The sequence below is a fragment of the Coenobita brevimanus genome, chromosome 68, assembly GCF_032717465.1.
Source record: "Coenobita brevimanus isolate Jiangsu-jjx chromosome 68, ASM3271746v2, whole genome shotgun sequence".
In the NCBI taxonomy this organism is placed as follows: Eukaryota; Metazoa; Arthropoda; class Malacostraca; order Decapoda; family Coenobitidae; genus Coenobita; species Coenobita brevimanus.
Window position 1 is genome coordinate 536,268 of NC_137021.1, and position 16,233 is coordinate 552,500.

The window sequence follows — 16,233 nt, forward strand, 5'->3', positions numbered from 1 at the left end:
ATTTCCCAGTCAATATTACTGTACTATGCGATTCAGATGATGAGATTAATATTCATGGGACATCTTGAGTTATTCTGTACATTACTGATAATTCGGTTATCACTGGACCTCTTGAACAAGACTTTTTTGAATGTGTGTACAACACACTCAAAAGCAGTAATTGGTATCCCTGCATGCAGACCAAACCACAGGCCAGTTAACAATCCATTCAATGTAAGGTGAAACAAATTCCAAGAAGATGGGAATGATGGTGATTTCACAATAAGATGATGGGGGAAGTCAGTGGATGGTGACAGATGTCTGTCGCATGGCCTTTATCTGCTAGGGATACTGATTATTGCTTCTGATTATATGTATAATGGTCAGATATTACTCTTGTTCAACTTGTGTGTCACTATGCTGTGCAGTGGTGGAGGAGGGTGGGGACTGAACTATGTGTGCTCCTAGCAAATGTGCAGCATCAGTGGGGCTCTCCTGCAGAGCCGAATAGACTAGGGCTGCACGGGCAGCTGGCGGCCCGGGGGTTCTCACAGCTTGAGCAAGAATGGCTGCCAAAAGTAGCTGCATCTGTGCTGGCCGGGCAAGAAAGACCCGACCAGCTGCTGTCACCAGATCTGCATGGGTGTTGCTTGCTGAGGTACACAATCCAGACATACTTTGAAGGACATCAGGTGCAGCAGGGAGTTGGTCTGCAAGGGAGCCTAGCACCTGCAGTACTAATGTTGGGGCTGCTTCCTGCACGGCATCCCTCCACACAGCCCTTGTTACTACTTCCTGTAACTCCCGAGGCAGCTGCAGTGGTGTGGCTGATGACTCTGTTTCCCTTGCTACTTCAATAGTTTGTGCCTGGTTTGTATCATCTGTTGACAACGGGTGACTTGGGAATGAACCTGATTGGGGAGATAATTGCTCATTCTCTGCAGAGGCTGCCAACACAATACTAAGGAGGCATTCTAAGGCAGCAATGACAACTTTGTCTGCTGGAACATCCAAAAGTCCCACCAACGTAGATAAGCAGAGGTTGCGTGCTGGAATACTCACCCTGGCCAAAGCTCCCAAACATGCTATAGCACCACGGAAGCTTTGATAGTCACTACAAAATGGCCGTACCTCCGCCACAAGACTGCACACATTGTCCTCTGTGCTCACAAGTGGAAGCACCTTCAACTTCTGAGATTTAAGGTACCCTGGGTCTTTAGAGCGCACCAAGAAGTATTTATAATGGGGACCAAATACCTGATGCACCTCCCCAAGTTCTGTCAGGAAATCTAGCATTAGGTAGCAAGTTTCTGGTATATTCTGACTTAAAATCTTGCACAGTGATGGTTGAATCATTTCCAGGAGGTCCTTCTTCAAGTGGGGATGGTGAACTGTCCAACACGAGAATAACCTAACTGTAGCCACCAACACAGCAGGAGCCTTGGACAGCAGCAGCTCATCCAGGGTGTTCAACAGCAGAAACAGTTCATCATCATTCTTAGGTGAATATCTGAGGAAAGAGTTGGTGTCTTAAGATCAACCCTATGTAAGTCAAGTACAGTTGTTTTAGGACTTTATTATTAAAATAGTGTGAACAAGTGTGTACAAGCCCTGAGTTTATTACTATTATTTCTACAGCATATGATAATGATGGAACATGTTGGACTGTTCTTTGCTAATTACACTCAAGTATATAGGTTGAATACATCTAACAGGTACAGGTGGTCCATAAATGACCATCAAATACTAGTGGTTTGTCTACATCAGTGTCAGCATGTAACCTTAAACATCTGCCATAATGTATACATTGTATCATCTTCAGCCTGACCCTTATTTTCACAAAAAAAGAGAATGAAATAAACTAGAGGGTACAGTATGTGAGTGAGGTGGAGGGAGAGAGGATGATCAAGGATGGGGAGGAGGGAAGGGATGGAGAAGCATATAAACAATGGTAGTTTGAGATGGGGAAAGAGCAGTCTGATGGCAGAGGAGAGAGTGACATGGAGATGATCTATTTGTGGTCACCCCTTCCAGGATTAAGGCATCTGGTTATAGAGATAAATAATAATGTCTGTCACCTTTTAAGTAGTGCTAGTATATAGATGGCACTGTGCTCTGAGAACTGCATAAGCCTTCCCAAAAGGTGGTGGGCAATATTTCTGTTGACTACGACCCCTCCTTCTCCCTCGTTTTCCAGGATGCAGTCGAGGGCAAGGACACTGTTGGTGACCACTATGGGGTCTGGGTCGCGCAGGGCCTCATACAATGCATCCACCATGCCACCCATCATCACCTGTGCTGGGGCATGCCGATACAACTGCCCACATCCCACCACACCAGCTCGTCGCACCTGCCACCACAACATAATTAACACTCACTCTCAGCTAAATAAAATCAGCTGGCATAAGCTAGAATAGAATACAGTAAGTCCTCGTTCTATGTCTGGGATGTGCTCCAAAACATCATAACTTTACACATCTGGCAGAACTGATAATGCAACTTTATCAATGAAATTTTGTGGCAATATTTCTATAATTTATTGAGTAATTAACAACAAAAAAGAACATAAAAAATGATATATATTGACCACCTGCTGAAAACATTCACTTCAAACACAGTTCCATCACAATATATATGAGGAAAGACCTGTAAAAGATGTGTCCATGCACTTGAGTTAACAAAGAGCTGGTAATTAATTACAACCACAGCAGGTATATTGTGGTGTGTGTTTAGTGGTAATACATGAGTCTCTCTTGGCACAGTGTTAAGTTTATCATCATCACCATCATCAGGCAACAGAGATAGATAGACGGAAATACTGTATAGACAAGCATATAAATATATGCAAATAAGTAAAGCATTCCCTCACCATGGCTGACTGATCTGCAAGTGCAGCTGATACAGCTCGCAATGCACTCTCCTCAATGCCAGGCAGGGCAGACAGTGCATACACACTAACACTGCGCACGCTGGGGTTGGCATCATTTGCATCCCTCAGTAGTAAGTTGGCTGTCAGTAGAGCCACATCTGTGTTGCTGCTGCATCTACACAAAGTTAGTACAAAAGAATACAGTAAGGGAAGCCACTGCATTGCATCTGTACAATTTTAATACTGCCTGGAGAGTACGGTACCTACTGTAAGTCCTCACTGTAGGAGAGAGATGGTTTTAAAAACTACAACATTTCATTTTGGCTTACACCAAATGAATTCAGAGTACAGTATTCAGCTTAGATAAAATATCCCTGAGTTGTAGGAGTCAGTCCATTTATCTTTTAAACTTTATTGCCTCACTGAGAAAAATGGGACCTGGGTCTTGAATATTCAGGCTAGACATTTTTGGGGAGTGACCAGGCACTTGTCCTTGATTGCCATTATGTGAGCAATAAACCTCACCCATTCCTCTGTTTTAAACCCTTGTGGACCACATCTGGTTGGAGTGCCTTTACACACTAACAACCAAGGGTCAATTTCTTGGCTATATGGTTACTACTCGACCTTGTACAGTAAACAGTTTCCTGTATTACATGAAATCAATTGGCTTGTCACTTGGTGTATAGTAACCTGAAAGTAGACATACTAATCTGTGTGATTGGATGGTGGTTAGTCCCACTTACCACTGTTAGAAGTTAACCAAAATACCATTTAACTGCAGCCTTGATGTGAACTCACCTTTCAGCAATATGTCGGCATGTGAGTTTCTTTGCTAGTGTGTCGTGTGAGGCCAGCAGCTCCACTACATCACTCGTCGGTAAGTCTGTACCACTCACTAGCTGATCATATGCAAGGAAAACTACTGTATCAGTCATCTGAACAACAACTAAATAGTTTTTTTCATTCATTCATTGCCAGACGCCATGTATCCCAATCGGGGTGGCCAAGGGCTTAGCGTTAATTGTTTTACAGGGAGAGGCACTAATCCTCCACCAACCCCACTTGACACGTAGGGATGCCAACAGCATCTGGTGTTCCCAGGCGGTCACCCATCCAAGTACTAACCAGACCCAACGTTGCTTTATTCTATTAAAAAATAAAAAATTATCAGTGATGAAGTCCCAAGCTTTTTAAATGTGTACAGTATGTAATAACAGCAGTCACTATGTATAAAAGATTATGTAACTGGCCAGTATCATAATGCATCCTTGTAAATAATAGGATGCCAACATGGGGTAGTAACGTATAATATGGCATTACAGTATGCCTTATCTGTAATAATGTAGTGTCTGAGTACAGTACATGTGGTATGTATAGTATACTGTAGTATGTTACATGTATGTACAGTATGGTATGCATTTACCACAGAAGCCAACATGTTCACATGTGACATGGCCAGTAACTCCACTGTAGTACCGGTATGTTAAAGCCATACTTTACTGATCTGAAAAAGCAATGGAGAGAAATGCCTTCACGTATTGGCACCAATATAACTTAATGGCTAAACTGCCTGATCATACAAATATCCCTCATCTCCTTTCCTAACCTCTGAAAGATGGGTGGTGGACTGCAGAAGAGTGACTTCAGCCAGTAGTTCACTGGGTCCACACCCACATAAACCTGGAGCTACAACAAAAATGTGTCCTGAAAGGCAACTGATCCTTAAGGCAAAGGAACCACCCAGTTATACAGTAAATATAGACAATGCTATTGCACTTATGAGTGCTGGTAGATACACTATACAATTAGGACTAAATTTCTTGCACATACTCCATAAACTTACCTTGGAAAGCAGGAGTTTCTTTTCAGGAGTGTTTGGTGCCATTATACTTAACATTCACTTCATAGCGCTGCTGTGTATATATCTGATCTTCCTATTTCAGGTCCATTACTGAAGACATTGACAGTAACGTGATTATTTTGTTTTGGGCACTGCTGTATCAAAAAAGGCAAATAACCTGAATCACATTACATTAAACTGAAAAAAAATTATTTATGGTATGAGAGATTTATGGCACATTACCACACTCATAAAGTTAGCTTCTCTGCAATCATCTCATATACAACTACTGTATTAAAGTGATGGATGCGTGAGCTTCTAGGCCCTTTAGTTAATCCCCTTGGTGTGGTGTGATGTGAGGTGTTTCAGGGTGGTATGGTGTGGCACAGCTTCCTTAAACAATGAGGGTGAAGCACCTTGCATCTGTATATGAATACTTAGCAAGAGACAGACAGATAGCTGTACTCCATCAACCAAAACATAGGTAATCCAGTGGAAGTCAATCTTGCCTATGCTACTACTGTATGCTAAAGTTGAATCTATTGAATGCGATATTAGTAGATCTGTCATTTAGAAAACCTTACACATATCCATTAACAATACTTCATCTGTTACTCTTATCAACAGACTCTGCCTTGATACAAGTGTTCGTCATACTGGCCTAGTTTAATAAGGGCTCCCAATGAATGGCAGAATGGAATTACTCTGCTGACTCACTCCCACAGTAAGCAACTTAAAGTACTCCAGGCAAATCCAGTAATAGGTTTGTTTCCCTGACCAAGATAACACTCCTATAGTCATGTAACACTAAGCTTTTTCAAATGGAATGCCTCTGAGTTCGTCAAGTGCTGACAGCCTATATGGGAACACAATCAGGCCAACACAAAATATTTATTTTTTTCTATTCGCCACTTACAAAATCTTACTTCAAGGCGCTCGGTACAAGTACTTTCGGTCAGCTAATAATAGACTTTGTTCGTCGATCACATCATATATGCTATATGGTGTGTCTAGTTTGTGAGATAAAAAACTCTGCTTAAAAAATAAAACTCTTCTAATTAACGATTTAAGCCAATCAGCAGTGAATGTGCTGTGGGGCAGCCACACCATTGGGCCATAGGCAAGGGCGACGATGACGGGTGAGGGTGAGCGTCTGCACAGCTGTTCAGGTAAACAATTTGCCTGGACATTTCGCCGTCAAAACATGGACGATTCCCTGTCAGGAGAATTCGCATCCTGGACGATTCTCCATCATTCTATAAGTATACTTATTATTAATTAATTAATATTATCATCATCACCATCATCCGGACCTCTTTTCCTACCCAAAGGCAGGGTGAGGATCAGTAGCAACGCCAAAGCCTTCTATTGGGAGACCTTGACTGAAAGCTTCTAAAATTATACTGTACTGCAGATGTTTTGGAAATACACATCAAGGGATAAAAGAAAGATTAGCCATCTGGTGGTAGTTATGCTCCAAATACCGTAGTTGTAGTAGTGGATTGATACCTTCAGGAAAGAAATCTGTAGTATTATTGGAAACTCTGATAAAGCAAGTACAGTACAGTCACAGAACTCAGGTATTGTAACAACTAAGTTTCATACTTTCATTCACTTTAACTATCGGTAGGCATAAGTATCCATCTCTCCATCTTGAATGTAGAACAATAATAGGAGATGAATTTTAATATGGTGCTAGTCACAAAGAAGTTCATTGGAAAGGATGTAGAACTGAAGTATTGTCTTATTGTGCCATTAAATTATTAGAAATAAACTGCAGAAGGTCAGAAATCTCCACATATTTAAAATGAATGAACTGAAGGCCATGAAGACACCCCTTTTCCAGCTATTGGTACATGGAGATGGTTTTGGCATTTGAAGAGGTTGGATGATGGCAGCCGGATGCAGAGGATGAAAGGTGGGAACATTGAGGGTAGAACTGCAAGAAGCAGACCGAAAAAGACCTGGGATGAGGTCACAGAGTGTGACCTCAAGGATATGAGAGTGAATAGAGAAGTTGTCAGAGATTAAGCAGGATGGGGATCAGCCATTAGGTGACCAAAGCCAATGCATGCAGGCACATTGGAGCCTTTATATATGAAAAAAAAAAAAAATAAATAAACAACTGCCCCTTTTGTTTTTCCAGTGTGGATTTGAGGGCAATGGCCCACCGAGCACGATGGATACAGGAGGCGATGGTACGGTACCCAGTGACCCGAGGAATGCTTACATACTCCCTCCTCTTCCCGGCAAGCAACAGCACCCAGCAGCTCTTAGATCCCAATAGGGATAGGTCGGTAAATACAGGGTGACCGGTACATAACTAAAGAGCACTCAGAGAGCGCATACCTCCGCCAATGCCATTGTCATTAAAAAGAATCTGGATCTCGATCCCTGGAGATAGGATCCAGATCCAGCCCAACATTTAATCACTTCTTCCTTGACCCATGGTCCACCCTTCCACAAAATTTCATCAAAATTCATTGAGAAATCATGGAGATATCGTCTGGACAAAACAGACAAATATAGGTGAATACATAACCACCTCCAGCTGTGCTGGCAGAGGTAGTTATCCCCTTCCACTCTGCTGGGTGCCTTCTTATGTGTTGTGGGGATGGCTAAGTCCATGTTATCACTGTCCAACTTATTTTTGTTTTTGAAGGCTCTAACATGCTTGCATGTATCAGCCTTGGTCACCCAATGGCAGCTCTCCATGCTGCTCAGTCTCTGGCAGCTTCCCTATTTAGTCCCTTAACCCTGAGGTCACACTCAGTGACCTCGTCCCAGGTCTATTTGTGGTCTGCCTCTCACTACCCTACCCCCAACATTAATACTTCTCATTTTCTGCACCCATTTATCATTCCCCATCCTCTCCACATGTCCAGATAATCTCAGTCCATGTCTCCTCATCACAACACCAATACACTCCAGTCCTATCATACCTCTAAACTCTTCCATTGTAAACCTAGCCCCCCTAGGCCTTATACTCAAGAACGCACTGCACATCCACCTAATCATTGCCATTTCAGTACATTTGAGTGCACGAATATCCTCTTCCTTTACTGCTCAGGTATCACTACCACACAGCAATACACTTCAAAAACATGTCGCATACAAAGATTCCTTAGCTCGATGGGAGAGCCCTCTCAGTGTCAGGAGAGGCAGCAGCTCCCTGAACTTCTCCCAACCACTCCTCACTCTAACCACATAGTAATTTATTCATTTCATACTACTGTCCCCTCATCAACAGATTGAGCCATTCTTGCAACACATAAGATAACATCGAGCTAGTTTCTAGCAGAGCGCTATTTACAAACCACCTAGTATTTAGTGGAAGCCATTACTTGATGTTAGCAATGAGATCTGTGCTGTAACATCATTTTATTATGTAAATTATCTTTCCTTAGTAACATATCCAGTGCAGATCAGTAACTGTGAGAAAAAGATAGTAACTTAATTTCACACAGCATCATTACAAAGGGCCAGCTTGGCAGCCTTCTTGTGAGATTTTTTTTTTTTTTCTTTAACAAAGACAGTTGTTCTAAGGGAATTGAAGCATCCTTTTGATGGAAGTTCTATAGAAGAAAATTATTAAGAAATGTTGAGCCATAAATATAGAACTTCAAAATACTGTACTTGAAATTATATTATTGCTTTAATGGTGAATGAATGGGAATGTTGCTCATTCAGATGGGCACACTTAGGTTACTACTGTATGTCATTCTGTAATTTTTTTTTCCTGCTTGCTGAGCCCTACCTTACTCCACCTTGAGGTGGGAAAGGAGGTATGGATAGTGATGATGATGATAATGATGTTGATGGTAATGATAACTGTTATGCATTAGGTTCAACTTGTTGGAGGTGCTGCGCTTTGGCCTCTTTGGGACCTTTGTTCTGGCACCAAGTTTGTACTGCTGGGTGCGCCTTGCTAATGTCCTTGTGAAGATGGACTCACTTAAAGGAGCGGTAGTGAAGGTTGGTTTGTGTTTATACATGGAGTCACTTAAAGGAGCAGTAATGAAGGTTAGTTTGTATTTATACAGTCCTTCGTCGCCTAACGTCCTACAGCACAATGTATAATAGAAAAAAAAAAGAAGAAGAAGAAGAAAAACGAGATGTACTGAGCCTATGCGGGAGCAAAGCAGTGTTGCTGCGTGATGGCCAACCATCATTCCAAAACAAAATGATTACGCCGCTGGTTATATGATGTGCAGTACGTGTATAACCTATACAGATACATTGTAATACTGTTCATATGTCTTAATATTTTTCCTTTTATCCCTACTTACATAAAAGCAGTAAAAAATATACCAAAAAGCAGTAAAATGTTTGCTAACAAGCGGTAAAGAGTTAACCATATAAAAGCGTCATCAACACCAACTGCAGGGAGCCATGTCCGGTTGCATAGTTAATAGGCTATGAATTACTGTCTTTATTTGGGTCTGTTATACTGTACTGTACTTTAAAAGTAATAAACAGTGCAGTATATACCATATACATGTATATATAATATAATATACAGTATACAGCACATAAGTTACAGTGGTTGCTTAATGTCCAGATCACATAACATCCTATGTTTGAGAACATACTGTGGACACTAAGCGGCACATGACTGTACAGTAAGGTCTCACTGTAAGTCACTGTTTATGTTGTTTGTTGCCATAAAGTTCGGTAGATAATAAATCACAGAATGTTGCCTGTTAATTACCCAAATTCTCTTCAGCTGAGGATGTATTTTTGCAGCTCTTCTTTCCAGTAAGTGAAGATTTAGGAAGGGAAGAGGTTCTGTAGATCAGATATTCATTCATAGATCTTTGATGGAAAAGTTGCTAGGGAAGGGAAAGAAGTTGTATGTGGCCTTCATGGATTTGGAGAAAGCCTGTGACAGGGTGGATAGACAAGGATTGTGGAAAGTATTAAGAGTACCGATACATGGAGTAGATGGGAAGTGTTTGAAGGCCGTGAAGACTGTGTATGAGGATGCTAAGGCTGCAGTGTGTGTGGATAATGAACTGAGTGAATTTTTCTGTTTGAAGGTTGGATTGAAACAGGGATGTGTCATGTCACTGTGGTTGTTCAATCTGTATATGGATGGGGTTATAAAAGAGATACAAGGTAGGGCAGTGGATGTTGGAGCAGCCCTAGTGAGACGGCGCAGTGTTTGGAAACTCGCTGTACTTTTGTTTGCAGATGATACTGTGTTGTTAAGTGAAGATGAAGGGGAGTTGCAAGGCTTGGTGGATGAGTTTGGGAGATTGTTTAAGAAACAGAATCTAAAGATGAATGTAGGGAAGAGTAAAGTTATGGTCTTTGAGAAGGTGAAGTCAGTGAATGTACAGTGAGGTTGGATGAGGAGGAAATGGAAAATGTGAGTGAATTTAAGTACTTGGTTAGTGTGATGAGTAAGGATGGAAGTTTAGAGGATGAAGTGCTTGAAAGGGTACAACATGGAAGAAAAGTTGCTGGTTCCTTGAAAGCAGTGATAAGAAACAGGGAAGTGAGCATGGAGGTGAAAAAGTTACTACATGACAGTATTGTGATACCAACTCTAACATATGGCAGTGAAGCTTGGACCTTGTTGGAGGGACAGAAGTCAGGAGTGAGAGCAGTGGAAATGAGTTACTTGAGAGGAGCATGTGGAGTTGCATGGAGAGACTGAATAAGGATGTGAAAGAGCATTGTGGCATGGATGTGGATGTGATAGGAAGTGCTAGGAGAAACACACTGAAGTTGTTTGGTCATGTGGAGAGACTGAAGAGTGAGAGACTGACGATGAGAGTGTATGTGAATGTGAGTAAGGTGGAGGGGGGGAGAGGAAGGGGGAGGCCAAGGATGAGATGGAGGGATGGAGTGGAGAGGTATATGAGAGAGGGGGGTGTGAGCTGGGAGCAGGGCAATGAAATGGCAGGGGACAGGGTGATGTGGAGGCGATTTGTTTGTGGCCACCCCTTATGGGATTAAGGCGTCTCGCAATAGATAGATAGATTGAAGTGAATTACTGTATTTGACATAGCATGCCATAATTTTCTCTTGTATGGTATTGATGTTCATTTCAATACAGTTTGTCTATATAACATACACATGAATGATAGTGGGCCATGTCCAGAAATAAAGCCAGTAAGAAAGAGGTGATAGGGAGATTCCTTAGTTGACTTAGCTGACAAGAAGACAGGGGAAAGTTCCATTGCTGTACCCTAATAATTTTACTTTAATTAGGCCTAAAATTGCCATCTCTCCTTGTTGAATACTGGGTTGAAGCAATCAGTGAACACTAAGATATGGTGCTAGTCTTGAAGAATTGCTGTGGAAAGATTGTAGAGCCATAGGATTAACTTTTGCTGCCTCCGAGCAGTGTTAAATAAACTGCAGAAGGATGAAATTCTGAGTCAAGTTAGAGTAAATGCAGTACATTATACCTATGAAGCTGCTGATCTGCCAATTTCCCTCAGATTTACAGTAGTAGTTATACAGAAATAATGAGAAAGGCCTGTGCACTTCAGTCAGTGCCTCCCTATCCCACCAGGCATGCATTGAGCAGTTCACCTGGGCACCAGTGGCGTACATGCAGTTTTATGTATGCATCAACCTCATGGAAGGCAAGACTTGGGAGCAGTGCAAATTGCAGTGCCGTACGAAGATACCAGAGACTTGGAAGGTGAGATAGAAAAATAGTAACAGCCAATTCCATATTACCACTTATTAGATGTAGGGGCCTGAGGCTAGACTATCCTATGACCATACTGTACTATACATTTAAGGCATTTAGTCAGCTTCCTTTGATGCCATTATGTGACTGAAAACTCTACATTGTTGATAAGTTAATTATAAGATTGACTATAGTATGTGGTGATAGTAGCTGTAGTAGTAGTAGTCTCATATTCACCTGAAATGTAAACCTGATGGACTGTAGGATGAAGTTGCCTTTCCCTGGCAGTCCATCCACCTTTCAGAGGTAGGTAGTGCGCTGAGGGGTGTTTGAATAAACAGGCTCAGGATCTGTTCAGTTATGTTGGTGCCACTATGTGAAAGCATCCCTTTCTAGCACCAAGACTGGCTGTGACTGATGTAAACAATTTCCCTCCTCTCCAACAGGTTGGTGTGTGTGTGTGGCCATTGGTGCAGACAGTGAACTTCTGGATTGTGCCTATGAGACACAGGGTTTCCTTTGTGGCATTCTTCTCCTACCTGTGGAACACCTTTCTCTCCTACATGCATCACAAGAACCCTACAGTTGAGGCTGCTCACCAATAACTTTTTCCATCCAGTGACATTACAAAAACCCTATAGTTGATACCACTTGCTGATAACCTCATCATTTGATGACATATATATACTGTAGCCAGTCTTTGATATGTGTCAGAGATAGATTCTAAAATATTGCAACTTTTTGTATAGTTGCCACTTGATATTAAAGCTGTGATTTTTGGAATATTTCCCAGATGTTTAATGTGGACTGACTGTTATCTACATTGGAGTAATGCCATGACTCACCAGAAAATCTTGTAAATACTTATTATGAGCTGCAGTCTGCTCAGTCCTCTGTGAATAGGAAATGCCACATTAAGCCCAAAACAAGGCACAGATACCCCATACCGCCAGAATTTTTAGTTTTTTATCTTATTTTTGCGGGCAATACATAACGCTCCCATTCAAGTGTTTTTTCATAATAATACAGTATTATGTACAAATTTTTTTCATTTATTTAAGGTGAATCCCATGCCTAATAATGAAGTCATAAAATACTTTGCGTTGTGTGAATATTTTGTTGTGTTGGCTATATACGTCAAGGGATGAAGATTTATCAGTTTTACACATATGTACGAATATGTCTTGATTTATACTGTTATTCAAATACTCCCAGTGGTTACCAGCAAACGTAATAAAAGAAAAAAAGTTGTTTTACCAAATACTCGCTGCCTGCGGTACAACATGCTCTACAGATCAAAACACAGCCACATATTTTCTCATGTTTCTCACACCTTTCTTCTTACTGGTTCATTCTTTGCAGATGGGAACTTGGCCCAGCCTCTGACATCTCTCACACCCTCCTTTCTTGTTACCGTACCTTCTTTCTTGAGTCCGATCTGCAGTTAGCCATGGCACATATAAAGTGTGTCAGATTGAATGTTGACAAAAGTCTGTTGACAAATGCTCGCATGCCAGGCACCTTGGAGTTTTGGAGCCAATACCGAATACAGTATATTTGTACAGCAGATAAATCTGCTAATTTGACTTGACAACAATATCCATGACTTTACGATGGTGTGAGTTCATATAAAAACGAACGCTAATATAGCTCCTTAGTCGTACTGATCATTATTTTTTTTTTTTTATTTATTTATTTTTTTTTTTGTGTCCGACTCTGGGCATAGACTTCACAGTGATTTACCCCCATACATGACAGATTCTAGCAATGGTTATAATGGTTGGTATTTGTGAAATATGAGCTTTATTATGCATATCATCTAAATAATAATACTTTAGACATATATTAACTACTATGGTATTTGCTTCCCAGATAGTAAAAAGTTTCTGCATACAGCAAGTTCTCACATAATGCCCCCGGAAGGTCCTGCTTTGTGAGATTTTTGCGTTATAGAGCCATATTTTTACATGTTAAAGGGTTTCATGGTACCCAAGCCAGCCCCAAGTTCACCTTTTGAGGCAGTTTTCAGGGATTTTTTCCAGGACATTTACCTTCCTAATAATGACTTCATTACATTCAAACACTGGAGGATTCCTCATCTTTAATTGAAGAGGTTGTGGGCTTCCTGGGGGTAGGGGGAGTGGGATTCTGAGGCAGGGAAGGACTCCTACTGATCCCCAGGTGGCCAAAAACAAAGAGCAAAGATAACACAGCACGTGTGGAGCCAGAGCGCAGGGAGAGGGTAGGCTCAGATGGGGCAGGAATGGTCAGTGGACCATGACGACACCCTGCGCAGACTCGTGACAGATATACGCCATTAGCTGATGCAACCTGTGGTATGACTATCGCTGCCCATGTGATGTCTGTTCCCACCGTGTTATGACCAATTTTTTCGTATAATGACTGTTTAACCCGTAATTTGTGGCCTCAGGCCGTGTGATCCCTATCGTCACAGCATAGTATGGTTTTCCAAAAAATGGGCAGATTTTTTTCACATTCGTTATATTTGTTATTTTTGTGTTTTGACCATTTCCAGGCCTCAAAAATTGCCTCGTGTTATGAGAGGTTTGCGCACTCAGATCGCGTGTTAAGTGAGAGCTGACTATTTATGAGTTGAGAGATGAATCATAGATTCTTTGCTGAGTTTGTTCCTTTGACCTTGTGATCTCTGTCCGTTGGAACCGCAAGTCTTTGAAGAAATTTTTAATTTTTGCTTTTAATACGTTTGCTGGTGACCACTGGGAGTATTTGAATTAAAGAATAAATTAAGAAACATTCATACATATGTGTAAAACTGATAAATCCTCATCCCTTGACATATATAGCCAACACCACAAAATATTCGAACAACATTATAAAGTGTTTTGTGACCTCGTTATTAGGCATGGGACTCACCCTAAATGAATAAGAAAAAGTTGTGCATAATATTATTATGAAAAAAACTCCTGTATGGGAGCATTTTACATTGCCTGCAAAATAGAATAGAAAATAAAAAATCTGGCAGTATGTAGTATCTGTGCCTTACTGTGAATGCTCCAATTGCAGAAAAATTGTCTGTTAAACTTTCATTATGCTCATCAGCTGTTTTTCTACCAGTTTACAGTATTAGGCATATGGATGAAATTGTGACAATGAACACATCCCCAAATTAAAGCAGACTGCCTGTATTTGTCATTTGGTCAGTTTCTGACCCTGACAATTTGAGCAGGATGGTTTATGCAACAATGTAAATGTTATAGATAATGTATTTTTATACTTGTATAAAAGGTGTTTCATACATTTCTTCCTGTATATAGGTGTTGTTGTGTCCTCAAGCTAATATAGACATGAACCCAGGTAATTGGCCACTGCCATCTTATGTTGAAATGAAGATGAAGACTTGTTTGTGCTATGAAAGTGAGCTGCATGACCATGAGCAAGTATGTTGTGTGAAGGACCACATTATTTGACACAGTGGATGGTTCATGAGTGGTATTTTGTGTTGGTACTGAAGCAGGGAAGGATGATAACCACATAATAGTCTGGCTAGGTGTACTCTTGTTGCAGGGAAGGGCAGTTTCTGTGAGATGACTGTCTAGTGAAGACTCTTGAAGGATGTTGTCTGGCAGGAAGTGTCGAGTGGCTGTGTTTAAGTGTAATGTCGGTTGATGGAGGATGGATGTTGTTTTAATTTTGTTTTTCCGTATGAGGTGGTGCAGCATAAGGTTATATGGGTGGTATAGCTCCTGTGCTGAGGCCATGAATTGTGTGCTTCTCGTATTCATATGGTCTTTACTGGGAGTGCTTTTGTTTAGTGCATATGGTTTATATTTATGATCATTGTACATCATCATCATCAGCTAGACCTCTCCCACCCTAAGGCAGAGTGAGGAGTAACAGTGTCCAGACAGCCCAAGTTTGCCCAGTCCAGTGGGTCATGCTTCCATTCACTCATCATTCAAGCTCCCAGAGTCCTGGCTCTGGTACGCCAAGAAACTTTCACCACATTCTGTAGCGTCACATAAGCATATCTGATAGTCAGTTATTGTAAATACTGTTGTAATTCTTAAAGCTTGTTTTGTACTTTCCTAAGCTTCTCCATGTTTATGACTGTTAAGGATGCAGCCCAGCTTGGGCTCATGCAATTAACTCATTTGTGTGAATAGTTTGTAGACTTCTCAGTTTTTGGGAATGTTGGGTGGGAGAAAGACTCAGATTTGAGCTTGAATTTTTCATTTTCTCTAACATTTTGGGCTACACAGAATCCGTCTTCAGGGAGACGTAGCCCCAGACATTAGAGAAAATAAAGAATTCCGCATGTCACAAGGGATCTTCCCAGTTATTCCATTTGCTGTCTAAAGGTAATACCTGTGTGTTTTCAGAGGTATCAGAGGAGAAATTCTCAAACATGCATATGACTGCTTCCCTGTTGTAAGTGTAATGTACACTTCCCAAGAAGGAGAAGGAAAAGGTAGTCCAAAGACTTTCTTGGTCTCTTATTCCTCCTACAAAAAGAAATCTTAGTACAAAAGCAAAAATACCACAAGCTAATGTATCTGTTTTAGCTGGAAGGACAAGGAAAGGAGGGTGTAGAATCTTCCTGTGTGTATAGTTCTTCTAGGAAAAAGCAAAGGTACTGGTAAGTTACAACAGAGAATCAATCATAAATATGTTCGAGAATTCCACTTCAGTTTAATGAGATGCCCCTGCACTGATGGTTGTATGTTGATAAATGGTTGTGTATGCATCCTGAGCTTGTCCAGGAACATCAGAGTATCTTTCCAATGGGAGTAAAGCTCCACTACTACCTATAAAACTGATATGCCGGTGTCCCCCTAATGACAGTACTCTACCAGTTGTGTGGAAAGAGTAATGATATGTTTTTTTTTTAAGAGTTGTTACAGACCCTCCTCT

At 41.1% G+C, this 16,233-nt stretch overlaps 2 protein-coding genes across 2 annotated transcripts; one reads left to right on the top strand and one right to left on the bottom strand.

Moving 5' to 3' along the window:
* Positions 1-62: 62 nt before the first annotated feature.
* LOC145405755 (AP-4 complex subunit beta-1-like) lies at positions 63-4,736 on the bottom strand. The gene is made up of 5 exons (XM_080276985.1): positions 4,695-4,736; positions 3,650-3,750; positions 2,849-3,023; positions 2,058-2,329; positions 63-1,489 (listed from the first exon to the last, which is right to left on the bottom strand). The coding sequence occupies exons 1-5, from the start codon at positions 4,734-4,736 to the stop codon at positions 370-372; spliced, it is 1,710 nt and encodes a 569-aa protein (XP_080133111.1). The 3' UTR covers positions 63-369.
* Positions 4,737-6,853: 2,117 nt separating this feature from the next.
* Positions 6,854-12,009, top strand: LOC145405794 (uncharacterized). Its single transcript, XM_080277029.1, has 4 exons — positions 6,854-6,984; positions 8,537-8,666; positions 11,218-11,349; positions 11,787-12,009. The coding sequence occupies exons 1-4, from the start codon at positions 6,854-6,856 to the stop codon at positions 11,943-11,945; spliced, it is 552 nt and encodes a 183-aa protein (XP_080133155.1). The 3' UTR covers positions 11,946-12,009.
* Positions 12,010-16,233: the final 4,224 nt, after the last annotated feature.